A 16,962-nucleotide genomic window follows, 5' to 3' on the forward strand; every position below is an offset into this window, starting at 1 on the left:
TCAACCCTCTTATTCATGCATTTAGGACCATGCACTGGACATGAGAGGATTTTCATCTCTGCCCTGCTTGGTGTTGAGCATGTATCCCTGTACAGTCTGCTCACTTGTAATGTTGTTTTACATCTGTCCTCCTGAAGATGCTTTTTTCGGCTTGGCTATAATTGCTGTAGGTTCCTAATTCCTGCCACTGGCGGGCATTGTAATGGCAGTCTATATTGAAATGCTGCATTGTGCTTCATTCCCCCTACTTGGTGCTTTTGTACAAATATGCTTTTACAATTCAGCATAATATGATCAAGTGGCTAAAATTTGGTACTGTTCAAGACAATTTATTTCAACTAGAAGTTCATTACAGTGCCATCCAGTTGCAAGATTGAAGTACTACAGCAATAAGAAATCCTGTGTTATAAGAAGGATTTTCTGTCCATGTGGGCCACCAGTCCCAGACTTTGGGAAGAATTATTTTTGACCAAGGTACCTGATTGATATTGAAATAACATCTGTTGTTTGATTGTGAGGTAATCTGATACTTTCGCGTGCAGAATCACTCAAAGAGCAAACGAACAACATGGTGTGATACTAGGCAATACAGACCATGAACGCCAGGTTTGACCCCTGACCCATTTAGCTCACCTCAACCAGGACCATGTTTAGGCCTGTACTGTTTGGTTTAGTATTCCCCCCCTTCCCTGGGCTGGGAAATCAACCAGAGCTCATGCTTCTGATTTCTGTCAAATGACCCATGTTGATAAGTGCATATTTGTGGACGTTGAATGAAGACCAGTTTTGGTTGCACTTCCCTTCTTTTCTCTCTCTCGTTCCCATCTCCCACCCACTACCCCCTTGCCCAAACATACATTCTGCCAGCAATTGCTGGCTCGTGAGGAAAGGGATGGGATACTGATGCTCACGGACCTGTAACCAAGCGTCAGTCACTGCTGGGAAGAAAATTGGGTCAAGAATGCCAATTGGTTTGGATAAAAATTGCATTTTGATTCTGCCATATCTTTCCATAAAATGTGAATGCTTCAACGCTGAAAAAATAGGCCTGAACTGTAGGTGAGCATTGTATGAAAGTGTGTTAGATGCAAAATGTTTTGCAGACGCTGGCAAAATGTGAATTTAAATTTTTTTTTAACAATTGAGTATTTAAGCATTATGTTTATTTTTGATTTGAGAATATTGCTGACAATCCCCAAATGTCTTATTTTCTTGTCTCTTTTGCATTTAAAAAAATGTTAAGAAACTTAAAAACAGAGCACGAACAATATCTCCAGACATCAGGCAGATTGACCTCGATGTGAACCGTACTTACAGGGACCATATCATGTTCAGGGAAAGATATGGAGTCAAGTAAGTACATTTTTGCTTACCTCTGAAATGTTTCTACATACTACTTGAATTTGCTTGGCACAGTCAGTGTAATCCTTTTGTAAGTTCCCACCTCTTTATATTTCACCTATAGAGTTTTCCCACAACTCTGCCCTACTCTTCTAATACCAAGCGGTGCTTAAGATTGGCCTATAGTGACTGACATTATATTTCTCCTCCTCCGTGTGGAACTGACTAGCTATGCAGCTCTTCACAGCCTTATAGCTGAAGTCGGACATCCTGATCCTACAGGGAATTGTGTCTTGCTGCTCTGCAGAGTGGTGCCTCGAAATTCGAATGCGCTGCCCTTTCTGTCATTTCAATTTCTTAAAAATCAAATGATTACATAGAATGGGGTGTTGAAGTTAACAGTAATTCAATTTCAAAAAGAAAATACTGCAGATGCTGGAAATCTTCTATTTATTCTTTTCCATGTTTAATTTTGTGTGTTTTTGAAATATTTTTGTTTGAACAGTGATTACCAATGACCTCATGGTGGGGTGGGGTAGTCTATCTCTGCAAGGAAGCTGAATTAACATCAGCAAGTGCACTCATGAACCCTGGTGTGCGTTTGCTTCGACTATGCTTAATTTAGTTCCCCCTCCATGTTGGGCTCAGTGCTTCCAAGCGTATAACCATGATGTTGTCAACACCCAGCATCTAAATTATTTAAAATTAACAAAGAAAGACTAAACAGATTTTAATGACAATTCTTTGTGATGGTACTTTTTTTTTTAAAGTATGAATGATGATACAGTAATAGCTCTTTAAATATCATGGATATGCATCTTGGTTGAAGGTTGCACCTGTAAGAATTAATATGCAGTTAATTGGAATTACAATCTGACTAGGAGGTGGTATGGCAGTATTGATTAAGGATAATGTTAGTGCTGGAGAGAGAGGATGTCCTGGATGGGTCACGGACAGAATCTATATGGCTAGAGTTAAGAAAAAATAGAGCTGCCATTACAATAGTAGGTGTATTCTATAGACCACCAACTAGTGGGGAAAATATGGAGGAGCAAATTTGCTGAGAAATTAGAGAGATGCAAGAACTATAGAGTAGTGATAATGGGAGACTTCAACTATCCTAATATAGACTGGGAGAGTAATAGTGTAAAGGGCAGAGAGGGGGAAGAACTTCTGAAGTGTGTTCAGGAGAACTTTCTTGATCAGTATGTGTCCGGCCCAGCGAGGAAGGAGGCAATGCTGGATCTGGTTCTACGGAAAGAGGTAGGTCAAGTGGAGAAAGTGTCAGTAGGTGAACATTTAGGGAACAGTGATCAGAGTATCATTAGGTTTAGACTAGCTATGAAAAAGGACAGGGAACAATCTAGAGTAAAAATACTTAATTGGAGGAAGGTCAATTTCAGTGGAATGGTAATGGATCTGGCCCGGGTAAATTGGAATAAAGATTGGTAGGCAAAACTGTAATGGAACAATGGGCTGCCTTTTAAAGAGGAAATAGTTTGCGTACAGCTGAGGTACATTCTCACTAGGGGGAAAGGTAGGGCAACTAAAGTCAGAGCTCCCTGGATGACGAAAGAGATAGAGAGTAAGCCGAAGCAGAAAAAGAGCACATGACAGACGTCAGGTCGAGAATACATCTGAGAATCAGGCTAAATATAGAAAGTTCAGAGGAGAAGTGAAAAAGAAAATAAGAGGGGCAAAGAGAGGGTATGAGAATAGAATGGCAGCCAACATAAAAGGTAATCCAAAAGTCTTCTATAGGCATATAAATAGTAAACGGGTAGTAAGAGGAGGGGTGGGGCCTATTCGGGACCAAAAGAAGACCTACGCATGGAGGCAGAGGGTATGGCTGAGATGCTAAATGAGTACTTTGACTCTGTCTTCACCAAGAAAGAAAATGCTGCTGTAGACTTAGTGAAGGAGGAGGTTGAGGAGATACTGGATGGGATCAAAATTGATATAGACGAGGTACTAGAAAGGCTGGCTGTACTTAAAGTAGATAAGTCACCAGGACCAGATGGAATGCATCCTAGGATGCTGAGGGAAGTGAAGGAAGGAATCGCAGAGGTACTGGCCATAATCTTCCAATCCTCCTTAGAAACGGGGGTGGTGCCAGAGGACTGGAGAACTGCAAATGACACACCCTTGTTCAAAAAAGGGTGTAAAGATAAACCTAGCAACTACAAGCCAGTCAGTTTAACCTCAGCAGTGGGAAAGCTTTTAGAAACAATAATTAGGGACAAAATTAACAGTCACTTGGACAAGTGTGGATTAATTAAGGAAAGCCAGCACAGAATTGTTAAAGGCAAATCATGTTTAACCAACTTGATAGCCTTTTTTGATGAGGTAACGGAGAGGGTTGATGAGGGCCATGTGGTTGACGTGGTGTACATGGATTTCCAAAAGGCGTTCAACAAAGTGCCACATAATAATAGGCTTGCCAGAAAAATTGAATCCCATGGAATAAAAGGGATAGTGGCAGCATGGATACAGAATTGGCTAAGTGACAGGAAACAGAGAGTAGTGGTGAACGGTTGTTTTTCGGACTGGAGGAAGGTATACAGTGGTGTTCCACAGGGGTTGGTTCTGGGACCACTGCTTTTCTTGATATATATTAATGACTTGGATGTGAGTGTACAGGGCACAATTTCAAAATTTGCAGATGACACAAAACTTGGAAGTATAGTGAACAGCCCCAGGATATCTCTGCAGGAGTTTCTCAGAGCAGTGTCCTAGGCCCAACCAACTTCAGCTGCTTCTTCAATAACCTTCCCTCCAACATAAGGTCAGAAATGGGTATGTTCGCTGATGACGGCAGTGTTCAGTGCCATTCGCGATGACTCAGATAATGAAGCAGTCCATGCCCGCATACAACAAGACCTGGATGACATTCAGGCTTGGGCTGATAATCGGCAGGTAACATTCACGCCACATAAGTGCCAGGCAATGACTATCTCCAACAAGCGAGAGTCCAACCACCTCTGCTTGATATTCAACGGCATTACCATCGTCGAATCCCCCACCATCAACATCCTGGGGGTCACCATTGATCAGAAACTTAACTGGACCAGCCACACACATACTGTGGCAACAAGAGCAGGTCAGAAGCTAGGTATTCTGCGGCGAGTGTCTCGCCTCCTAACTCCCCAAAGCCTTTCCACCATCTACAAGCCACAAGTAAGGAGTGTGATGGAGTACTCTCCACTTGCCTGGATGAGTGCAGCTCCAACAACACTCAAGAAGCTCGACACCATCCAGGACAGCAGCCCGCTTAATTGGCACCCCATCCACCACCTTAAACATTTACTCCCTCCACCACCAGCGTACCGTGGCTGCAGTGTGTACCATCTGCAAGATGCACTGCAGCAACTCGCCAAGGCTTCTTCGGCAGCACCTCCCAAACCCGTGACCTCGACCACCTAGAAGGACAAGGGCAGCAGGCACATGGGAACACCACCACCTCCAGGCTCCCCATCAAGTCACACACTTTCCTGACTTGGAAATATATTATGTTCTTATGTCATTCCTTCATCGTCGCTGGGTCAAAATCCTGGAAAAACTCTCCCTAACAGCACTGTGGGAGTACCTTCACCACATGGACTGCAGTGGTTCAAGAAGGTGGCTCACCACCACCTTTTCAAGGGCAATTAGGGATGGGCAATAAATGCTGGCCTTGCCAGCGATGCCCAGATCCCATGAACGAATAATTTTTTTTAAATTTTTTTTTTTAAGAAGAGGATAGTGATGGACTTCAAGAGGACAGAGACAGGCTGGTGGAATGGGCGGACCTGTGGCAGATTAAATTTAACCAAGAAAAGTGCAATGTGAAACATTTTGGTAGAAAGCATGAAGAGAGGAAATATAAACTAAAGGGTACAATCCTAAAGGGGGTGCATGAACAGAAAGACCTTTCGGGTATATGTGCACAAATCATTGAAGGTGGCAGGGCAGGTTGAGAAAGCAGTTAAAAAAGCTGATGGGATCCTGGGCTTCATGTACAGAGGTATAGAGTATAAAAGTGTGGAAATTATGATGAACCTGTATAAAACACTGGTTCGGTCTCAACTGGAGTATTGTGTCCAATTCTAGGCACCGCACTTTCGGAAGGATGTGAGGGTGCAGAAAAGATTTTCGAGAATGATTCCAGGGATGAGGGACTTCAATAACATGGATAGACTGGAGAAGGTTGTTCTCCTTTGAGCAGAGAAGATTGAGAGGTGTTCTAAAGCATGAGGGATCTGGACAGAGTAGATAACGAAACTGTTCCCATTGGCAGAAGGCTCAAGAACCAGAGAACACAGATTTAAGGTGACTGGCAGAAGAATCAAAGGCGACATGAGGAAAAACTTTTTTCGCAGCGAGTGGTTAGGATCGGGAATGCACTGCCTGAAAGGGTGGTGGAGGCAGATTCAATCGGGGCTTTCAAAAGGGAATTGGATAAGTACCTGAAGGAAAAAAAATTGCAGGGCTACGGGGAAAGGGCGAGGGAGTGGAACTAGCTGAAGTACTCTTGTAGAGAGCTGGCACAGGCTCGACGGGCCAAATGGCCTTCCGTGCTGGTAACCATTCCATGATTCTGTTTGAACTTTTGTATTTTTTTTTGGTATTGCTTTGCCTGTAATAATAAACACAACCCACTTCATCTTCAGTATTGCAATTAATTACTTTCATGCTGTGCATGCATTTTCTCTCTGCTGAAAAATAGACTTCAATTTATTTTAAATTTTCATGAAATTGCCATGGTTTGATTGATTACCGGTATTGAAAAGGGTGTCAGTAAGTTGGATATAATTGGGGTTAGCTTCTTTTGACTTTTACTACAATAGGAACATAAAATTATGATGGTTGACGGTAAAAACCATTAATTTAAATTTTTGATGCTTGTCAGAGTTGAGCATAGCCACGTTGAAGAATGAATTTGTTTTTCATCATGTAATTATATTGAAGTCCGTGGCAGAAAAGGTGCCTGCAAGCATTGTTTTAACAATGCAACTTCAACACCAAACTTCGGAGAAAAACTATATAGATTGCTGCATAATATGTTATGTTGTGTTCACCCCACACATATCCCTGCCACCTTGAGCTGTGCAAATTAGTTAATATAAGCCAGTCACAGTCAAATATTAGGACTGCCAGTGAGAACATGACGCTTAAGGTCATTCCTTATGTTGTGTGCAAACTTGAGTTACACAATAATAAATGTGATGAGCAATGCCCTGCTGCAGGGTAATTACCCCTTCAAACACCTCCTGAAATCCTGAGCAGCATTTTTGCAAATAACTTGGTAACTAGTTGAGCAAATTCTGTCTTACTTCAGCCTCTCGTAATCCCTTGTGGCATTAGTGTTGATTGGGAGATCAGTCATGATGTGCACAATGCCAACTCTTGCATCGTGGAGCATTTCCTTCTGAAATAGTCTCAGAATTTTCTTAAAAGTTAACTGAAATGCTGAAGTAAATGATCAGTTTTTAACCTAATATTTACAGAAAAGATGTGATGGAGTACAGAGAACCATTTGACTTAAAGCAATGGGGAATATCCCTCTAAATATTACACTTGATGAAGTTAAATATAATAGCCTGGAATTTGTAGCCAGCAGTGAAGCGAACGTTGACTCTATTTCTCTCTCCATGGATGTTGCCTGGCCTGCTGAGTTTTTCCAGCATTCGCTGCTGGCCCTGAATTACACTTCGCACAAGGATCTTGCGATCCCTGTGTTTTCCGACCTTCAGTTCAAATCAATGGAAATTAAACGGGATTCCCTTGTGCAAACTTCTGTGATGTCAACAGGCTGTCTAAGCAGCCAATCAATTGAAGGCAGAATTCTCACAGACAGCGAACAAGGAAGTGAGTAAGCTCTTAATTTTAACTTTTTAAAGTAGTTAGAGAGAGCAAAAGAAAGATTGTGGCTTTCACATGGGGGAAAAGGCAAAACTGGAATAAAAATGGACAAACTTAAATGTTGACTTTTTTTAAAGTTTCTTTAAAATGTTATTTTTTATTAAAATGGACAAATTTCTCACTGCACAAAATTAAAATTCATTTTCCAGACCCTTAACATTTGTTTAGCAGTAATAACGCTGTTAAAACCCCAGTTGCACCTAATCCCTTTGGGTCTAATTTTTAGTGGGGAATTTAACAGCTTACTGCGGAAGAGCTGAAATTTTCGTCCGTTTCAATGATTTGGCGGATTACACAGATTTCCGGTTCTGTGGGGGTGCGGGTGGTGTGAGAGAGGGCACAGCGCAGCCTGTTTCAGAGCTGTCAATGACTGACCGCAACTTCGGGAATTCTGCATATGCCAAATCCTGAAGTTGCGATCAGTTTCAAAGGCGGAATGGCGGCGAATGCTGCCATCCCAACTGCAAATTCCGGGCCTAGAGGCGAATATCAAAAAGCAAGAACATATGTTTAGTAGCCCACTCGGACAATATTTCTAGACACATACATTTATCAGCCACTTGTCACAGTAGATGCATTATGGTCAGTAAACAGTTCTTTTGAATTCCTGAAACTTATGTTCTTATAGGTACAAGATACTGGTTCTGAATTGTGAAAGGCAAGTTTTGACAGAGGCCATGAAGTATTTTACACAAAATTATCAACAGCTACAACAAGTCAACAGGAATGGCTGAAGCTAATACACTATTTAACAAACAGCTAGATTCTATAATGGGAAGGCAGTAAGACTGGTGCTCTGAAAAGATGAGATCAAATGGGCCTTCATTAAGTGTCAGCTTGGCTCAGTTGGTAGTGTTATAGCCTCTTATTCAGAAGGTTGTGGATTCAAACCCCACTAGGATTTCAGTGCATAATCTAGGGTGGTTGATATTTCAGTGCAGTAATGAGACTGTGTTACATTGTTGGGAGTGTCAACTTTCAGATGAAATGTTCAAATAAGGCGCTGTTTGCCGAAACCAGTGGTTCATTTGGCCTTAAGTTCCTATGGCACTATTCGAAGAAGAGAAGGAAGTTCTCTCTTTTTAAGGGTGTCAACCAACACCATAAAGACAGATAACTGATAATTTGTCATACTTCTGTTTGTGGGATCTTGCTGTATCGAAATTAGCTGGTGTTTGTACTTAGAGAGCTTTTCTTGTGATTTAGAATTTCAAACTATTTGATTTAAACAGGAGATCAAAGAAAGTCCCCTTTGGTTTCCCAGCTCTGCTAAAATGTTGGAGTTGGAACTATGACGACACATATTTTACTCATTTGTTACAGTTGCCTTATTCTTCACACACACACACAGCTGTAGAACTACAAAGCAGTTTCAAAAAGCACACCAGAGATCTTTGATATTGAAAGAACATAAGAAATAGGAGCAGGAATAGGCCACTTGGCCCCTCGAGCCTGCTCCGCCATTCAATAAGGTCATGGCTGATCTTGGGCTCAAAGCCACTTCACTCCCTTATCTTGCAAAAATTTGTCTCTCTTCACCTTAAATGTATTTAATGACCCAGCCTGCACAGCTCTCTGGGGCAGAGAATTCCACATATTTATGACCCTCAGAGAAGAAATTCCTCTTCATCTCAGTTCTAAAAGGGCGACCCTTTATTCTGAGACTGTGCCCCCGAGTTCTAGGTTCCCCCACGAGGGGAAACATCCTCTCTGCATCTACCCTGTCGAGCCCCCTCAGTATCGTATATGTTTCAATAAGATTACCTCTCATTCTTTTAAATTCAAATGAGTATAGGCCCAACCTGCTCAACCTTTCTTCATAAGTCAAACCCCTCATCTCTGGAATTAACCTAGTGAATCGTCTCTGAACTGCCTCTAATGCAAGTATATCCTTCCTTAAATAAGGAGACCAAAACTGTATGCAGTACTCCAGGTGTGATCTCACCAATACCTTGTACAGTTGTAGCAGGACTTCCCTGCTTTTATACTCCAACCCCTTTGAAATAAAGGCCAACATTCCATTTGCCTTTTTGATTACTTGCTGTATCTGCATGTTAACTTTTTGTGTTAAATACACAAAGACCCCCAGGTCCCTCAGAACTGTAGCATTTTGTAATCTCTTTCCGTTTAAATAATTTGCTTTTTTATTTTTCCTGCCAAAGTGTATAACCTCGCACTTTCCCATATTATACTCCATCTGCCAAATGTTTGCCCACTCACTTAGCCTGTCTATATCCCTTTGCAGGTTCTTTGAGTCCTCTGCACAACTTGCTTTCCCACCCATCTTGGTATCATCTGCAAACCTGGCTACATTACACTCGGTCCCTTCATCCAAGTCATTAATGTAGATTGTAAATAATTGAGGCCCCAGCACTGATCCCTGTGGCACCCTACTAGTTACCGTTTGCCAACCGGAAAATGACCCATTTGTCCCGACCTCTGCTTTCTGTTAGTTAGCCAATTCTCTATCTGTGCTAATATATTACAATTTCCTGAGCTCTTATTTTATGTGGTAACCTTTATGTGGCACCTTATCGAATGCCTTCTGGAAATCCAAATACACCACATCCACTGGTTCACCTTTGTCCACCCTGCTCGTTACCTCCTCAAAGAACTCCAGCAAGTTTGTTAAACATGATTTCCCTTTCATAAAACCATGCTGACTCTGCCTGACTGCATTCTGATTTTCCAAATGCCCTGCTACTGCTTCATAAATGAAGGACTCCAGCATTTTCCCAACGACAGATGTTCGGCTAACTGGTCTATAGTTTCCTGCTTTCTGTCTCCCTCCTTTCTTAAATAGGGGCGTTACATTTGCGGTTTTCCAATCCGCTGAGACCGCTCCAGAGTCCAGGGAATTTTGGTATATTGCAACCAATGCATCCATTATCTCTGCAGCCACTTCTTTTAAGACCCTGGGATGCAGGCCATCTGGTCCAGGGGACTTGTCATCTTTTAGTCCCATTATTTTACTAAGTACTATTTCCTTAGTGATAGTGATTGTCTTTGGTTCCCCCCCTCCCTGTGGCCTCTTGATTATCCATTATTGGAATGTTGTTAGTGTCTTCTACTGTGAAGACAGATACAAAATGTTTGTTCAGAGTCTCTGCCATTTCCCCATTCCCCATTATTAACTCCCTAGTCTCATCCTCTAAGGGAGCAATGTTTACTTTAGCTACCCTCTTCCTTTTTATGTACCTGTAGAAGCTCTTACTATCTGTTTTAATGCTTCTTGCCAGTTTACTCTCATAATTCATCTCTTTTTTTAGACATCCTTTGCTGGTTTTTAAAAATTTCCCAATCGTCTGGTCTCCCACCAATCTTGGTGACATTGTATGCCTTCGTTTTCAATTTGATACCATCCTTTACTTCCTTAGTTAGCCACGGATGGTGTTCCCTTCTCTTAAAATCGTTCTTTCTCACTGGAATATATTTTTGTTGAGAGTTATGGATTATCTCCTTTAAATGTCCGCCACTGCATTTCAACTGTCTTACCCTTTAATTTATTTTTCCACTCCACTTTAGCCAGTTCTGCCCTCATGCCACTGTGATTGCCTTTGGTTAAGATCAGGACACTGGTTTGAGATACAACTTTCTCACGCTCCAACTGAATTTGAAATTCAACCATGCGATGATCACTCTTTCCTAGAGGATCCTTTACTATGAGATCATTTATTAATTCTGTCTCATTACATAGTACAAGATCCAAGATAGCCTGCTTCCTGCTTGGTTCCATTACATACTGTTCTGGGAAACCATCCCGGATGCACTCTATGAACTCCTCCTCAAGGCTACCATGGCCAATTTGATTTGTCCAATCAATATGGAGACTAAAATCACCCATTATTATTACCGTATCTTTTTTACAGGCCTCCATTATTTGTTGATTTATACTCTGTCCAACAGTATTGCTACTGTTCAGGGGCATGTAGACTACGCCCTCCAGAGACTTTTTCCCTTTATTATTTTTTATCTCCACCCAAACCGATTCTACATCTTGATCTTCTGAGCCAATATCACTTCTCACCACTGCACTGATCCCATCCTTTACCAACAAATCCACCCCACCTCCTTTTCTTTTCTGGCTATCCTTCCGAATTGTCAAATACCCTGGAATATTCAGTTCCCAGCCATGATCACCTTGCAACCACGTCTCTCTAATGGCGATCAGATCATACCCATTTGTATCTATTTGTGCCGTCAACTCATCTTTCTTGTTACGAATGCTGCGTGCATTCAGATATAGAGCTTTTAACTTTGTCTTTTTACCATTCTTCCTTGTTTTGGCCCCATTTTCTGTTGCACTCTTATTTTTAAATGTTCTGTCCCTTCCTGTCACACTCTGGTTATTATTTCCCCCATCTCTATCCTGCTCTATTGCTTTCTCATTTCTCATTGACTTTTTATTTTCCCGCTCACCTGGATCCTCCCCCCCACTATTTAGTTTAAAGCCCTCTCTACAGCCCTAGTTATTCAATTTGCCAGGACTCAAGCCCCAGCATGGTTCAAGTGAAGCCCGCCCAAACAGAACAGCTCCCTCTTATCCCAATACTGGCGCCAGTGCCCCCCAAATCGAAACCCATTTCTCCCACACCAGTCTTTGAGCCACTCGTTCATTTCTCTGATCTTTTTTTTCCCCTATGCAAATTCGCTCGTGGCTCAGGTAGTAATCCAGAGATTATTACCTTTGTGGTTCTGCTTTTTAATTTAGCCCCTAGCTGCTCATACTCTCTCAGCAGAACCTCTTTCTTTGTCCTACCTATGTCATTGGTGCCTACGTGGACCATGGCAACTAGATCCGCCCCCTCCCACTCCAAGTTTCTCTCCAGCCCAGAGGAGATGCCCTTAACCCTGGCACCTGGCAGTCAATACAGCCTTCGGGACTCACGCTCTCGGTTGCAGAGAACAGTATCTATCCCTCAGAGCTCAAAACTTTCAATAAAGCTCAAAACCTAAGTTGTAAGGACATCTTCCTGTAAGCCTTCCTTCTATGGGGCATTGCGCACAATAACCGAGAGCAGGACAGAACTGGCATGGACCAGTTGGGCAGAATGTCCTGTTTCTGTGCTATAAACACTTTGTAAGAACTTCCCTCTAAATGTAAGATGGCTTCATATCACTATCTACTCTTAGGGCCACACCGTGACCAGATAATGTTTTGTTTCTTTGTTATATAGTTTGTTTTAGAGATGTTAAGTTCTGTGAAGGGAATGACGTGGAAGTGCTAAATTCATTCTTTGCATTCAAGAGGAGTTCAGCTTGTTCCAGTTACTTCACAGAAAAGAGGTTCTCTTCTCGTCAGGTCAACTCCAATAAAAAGATCAGTGGGATTTCAGTCCATTCTGAACAAATTTATCTGAAGGAAGCTTTCATTATAGTGCCTCTGATTGTCCTTTAGCCAATGATACTAGGTGATTGATGTGAATCCATATTTTAAAGGTTGTGAATTTACATATTTTGAAATTTTCTTCTGACTTTGCAATTGGCAATAAGCAATCCCAAAAAAGCCTTTTCTACAGCTTAGTAATTATATTTGGTGACAACCTGACTCTGGTTCCAAGAAATTTGTATCTGACACTATTTTGATAATTGGTTACTCCAAGTAAACTTGACAAATAACTCAGCAAGTAAAATATTGATGTCACTTCCCAACAAATTGGGTATATAGTTTTTCAAAGCTTCCTCCAAATCTTTCCAAGCAATTCATTTATATTGTGTGCAGATGTGAGATAAATGGCGTTAGGTTATAGATCGAGGTAAAGGTAATTTATTCTGACACAATTCTCTTCTAGGCTAGAGCCTTATTAGAAACTCAGGTGGAACAGGGGAGTTCGTTTGGCTGTTTGTGCAGTCTTTTCAGGTATTTCATCCAGAGCTGCTGTTTGGCTTCTGACGAAGGGTCATCGACCTAAAACGTTAACTCTGTTTCTCTACAGATGCTGCCTGACCTGCTGAGTATTTCCAGCATTTTCTGATTTTATTTCTGTTGATTGGCTCGTTGGCCACAAAATCTTATTGATATAAAAAGATGAATGTCACACTATAAATCTTTTCTCCTGAAATATTAATCTTGCCCAGCCACTATATTAAACCTTTGCAAGCTACTCTTATCTTTTTACATCTTCCTGATGAGAAGATGCATCAGTCTAGACTGTTGACATCTCTCATGATTGGCATCTCAAAAGGCACCATTCAAGTGAAATAAGCAGTGCCGTGTCCATTATGTCTCCTGAAGTGGTGATTTGCTACATCTCCTATATGGATTTTCACTTATCAGCTTGATTTTGAACTACTGAAATATGTATGACAGAGGAAGAAGGCAGCACTTAGGATCAAGCACAATACAGTACATTGTTTTGAACCAATTAATAGAGCTATTCATCTGAACACAGTTGTAATTTTTTTGGCAAAAACACATCCTGGAGTGGTGAGTCTAGGCATTATTCTCTAATACCCATTTACTATACAGGGTTGGTTCTGTCAAGTAGGGTGCCATTGGGGACAATCCTATCGGAAGCAGCAAGCCTTCCCTTACAAGGACATTTTTCTAGTAGTTCTTCCAACTGCTGGGAGCTGGCAGCGGCATTTAGGTCACTTCACCATTCCCTGTTGTTGGCCTGCATCAGGAAGATTCCAGCTGGGCTGCCATTGTCACAAATGTGACCACACCAACTCACACATAAACAGCCATCCATTGTTGCCAGATCCAACCTGCAGAATAAGCTGGGCAGATGTGTCAGCAAGAGGGCCAGGTTACATTCTGTTGAAGTGATTGTGTAATTTTAAGGTGACTTTTGGCTGACGTGATGCATGCCTCCTGAAAAACATTTCCGAAATTCACTGATACTTATGTGATTTAGGGTGCCTTTACAACCTTAGCATCAGTGTGAAGTGGTTTCACTTTGCTTTGATGCTAAGAAGAAGCAGTAGTACAAATCTGGAGTCACTGAAGCTCTGACTTTGGATTTATATGACAGCTTTAGCATCGATGCAAAGTATAATTGCAGATTTAGCAACTTTGAAACCAGAAACAACTGCATGATCTGTTACTCTGAATCACTGGTAATATTTATTTTTTTCATTGCCTGAGAGGGATACAATTTTTCAATATAGACATTAAAATGGTCCCTACAAAAGATTGTCGCAAACTAACCCAAACTATTTTGCATGAGCTAGGAAACTTGCACTTACTTGTCAAATGGAAGTCAACAGAGTCGTTGAATTTTCTTGTAACTTTCCATTGAGTCTGAGTGGTGTCTGTGTTGAGGTTTCTTACTCGTCCAAACAGAAGAATAGGAGTTCCCTAGTTAGTTTTTCTCCTTTTAGCTAGGATATAAATATGATATCCCTATGTTATGATTTATTTTATATATATATATATATTTTATATATATATATATATATATATATATATATATGCGAATGCTATTTCTAAGTATTTTACTATTTAATTTATAATCGGCAGGTGCAAAGATATCGTCAAAGTCCTTTAAGCTGCATCAGTAAAAACTTAATAAATTAGAATCATTAAATTATTCCATTTAAGTGTAGACTAAGAGAGAAATTAATTAGGTATTAAATCCAACATCCAAAGTTTAAGTGAAGGGAGAGAAAACATCAGCTTGCGTTAAAATAACTCCTTTAACATAGTAAAATGTCCCAAGGCGCTTCACAGGAGCGCGAAGAAACAAAATTTGACACTGGGCCACATACGGAGATATTAAGGTAGATGACCAAAAGCTTGGTCAAAGAAGTCGGTTTTAAGGAGTGTCTTAAAGGAGGAGTGGTAGAGAGGCGGAGAAGTTGAGGGAGGGAATTCCAGAGGTTAGGGCCTAGCAGCTGAAGGCACGGCCGCCCATGGTGGAGCAATTAAAATTGTGGATGCGCAAGAGGCCAGAATTGGAGAAGTGCAGAGATCTTGGAGAGGGTTGTACGGCTGGCGAGGCCATGGAAGAATTTGAAAACCAGGATGAGAATTTTAAAATCGAACCATTGCTTAACCGAGAGCCAGTGTAGGTCAGTGAGCACAGGGGTGCTGGGTGAAAGGGACTTGGTGCGAGTTAGGATACGAGCAGCAAAGTTTTGGATGAGCTCAAGTTTACGCAGGGTGGAATGTGGGAGGCTAGCCAGGAGAGCATTGGAATAGTCGAGTCTAGAGGTAACAAAGGCATGGCTGAGGGTTTCAGAAACCGGTGAGCTGAGCCAAGGGCGGAGTCAGGCGATGTTATAAGAGGTGGAAGTAGGCGGTCTTGGTGATGGAGAGGATATATGGTTGGATGCTCATCTTGGGGTCAAATACAACACCAAGGTTGTGAACAGTCTGGTTCAGCCTTAGACAGTTGCCAGGAAGATGGATGGAGTTGGTGTCTAGGGAAGGTAGTTTGAGGCGGGGACTGAAGACTATGGTCCAGATATTCCAATCCCTACGGCTGGGTACGCGCTGTGTACCCAACCGTAGGGACATCGGAAATGCCGGTTTCAGGCATGTGCTGAAAACCGGCATTTCCAATCTGTCAAGAATGGCCTTGACAGATCCTCCGGCTGCCCTGGAGAAGGGCCTCTGCAGGCGGATAGTTCTGCTTTTTGGAGACCCTCCGCCCGCAGAAAACCCTTACAATTCTTACGCCTGGTAAAAGCAGGTGTACGGCCTGCTTTTACCAGGATAAGAGTGGAAAAAAGTAAAACAAATTTTAAAAATTTTCACTGATTTATCAAAGGTAAGTTTATTTTTAGCCCTGTAAAAAAACTTCAATTTTTTTCAAAAAATTAGATTTTTGTTTAAAATAATTAATTTATTGTAATTCCAAGTCATTTAAAAAAATGTGATTTTTAAAAAATTTATTTAAAGTTTTACTGTTTTTGGAGTGACCTCCATTCATATATTTGACAGGTCTTCCTGTCAAGTGTATGAAGGGAGATTCCCTTCTTTGATATGGCCCATGTGAACCCAGGGACGCTGTGAACTGCCTGCACCTCTGGGATACGTGGGCCCTGCACATTTGGAGTTTGGAGAGGCCCAGGAGCAGAAGCGTGTGCGTCCTGGGTGCCCTCAGGTGAGGGCGTAGATTTTTCCAGATCGCAGGCCTCCGTCCGCAGGGGGCCTGCGATCAGAAAATACGGGCCAATGGCTTCGGTGTTCTCAATATTTAGTTGGAGGAAATTTCTGCTCATCCAGTACTGGAGGTCGGACAAGCAGCTTGACAAATTAGAGGCCAGTGGAGGGGTCGAGAGAGGTGGTGGTGAGGTCAAGCTGAGTGTTGTCGGCATACATGTGGAATCTGATATGTTTTCGGATTATGTTGCCACGGGGCAGCATGTAGATGAGAAATAGGAGGCGGCCAAGGATAGATCCTTGTGGGACTCTAGAGGTAACAGTGCTGGAGCAGGAGGAGAAGCCATAGCAGGTGATTCTGTGGCTACCACTTGATAGTTAAGAATGGAATCAGACGAGGGCAGTCCCACCCAAATGAACGACGGAGGAGAGGTGTTGGAAGAGAATGGTGTGGTCAGTCATGTTAATTGGTGCAGACAGGTTGAGAAGGATGCATGGATATGCTGCAATTTGTCCTCAGAAATTATTTCTTTAAAACTATTCCATTCCAAGAATTGTGTATGTCTAATTAAAGTGAATGCACTTCACTAACCGTCTATGCCTGTTCATATGCTATGGCTGAATGGGTTTTGTGAAACGTGTGCTTCATTCAGATTTTGGACTCTTTA

General features: G+C 41.8%; 1 protein-coding gene across 2 annotated transcripts in view; it reads left to right on the top strand.

Annotated features, from left to right (window-relative positions):
- Nucleotides 1–16,962, top strand: part of usp6nl (USP6 N-terminal like) — a 258,160-nt gene that overhangs the window by 178,943 nt on the left and 62,255 nt on the right. For both annotated transcript variants that reach the window (XM_086010705.1, XM_086010704.1), the window contains exon 8: nucleotides 1,244–1,353. In XM_086010705.1, the coding sequence (XP_085866831.1) occupies nucleotides 1,244–1,353 (110 nt within the window). The remainder of the gene's footprint in view (nucleotides 1–1,243; nucleotides 1,354–16,962) is intronic.

This window comes from Somniosus microcephalus, chromosome 17 (assembly GCF_052327205.1).
Source record: "Somniosus microcephalus isolate GS21.2 chromosome 17, FLI_Smic_1.0, whole genome shotgun sequence".
Taxonomy (NCBI): domain Eukaryota; kingdom Metazoa; phylum Chordata; class Chondrichthyes; order Squaliformes; family Somniosidae; genus Somniosus; species Somniosus microcephalus.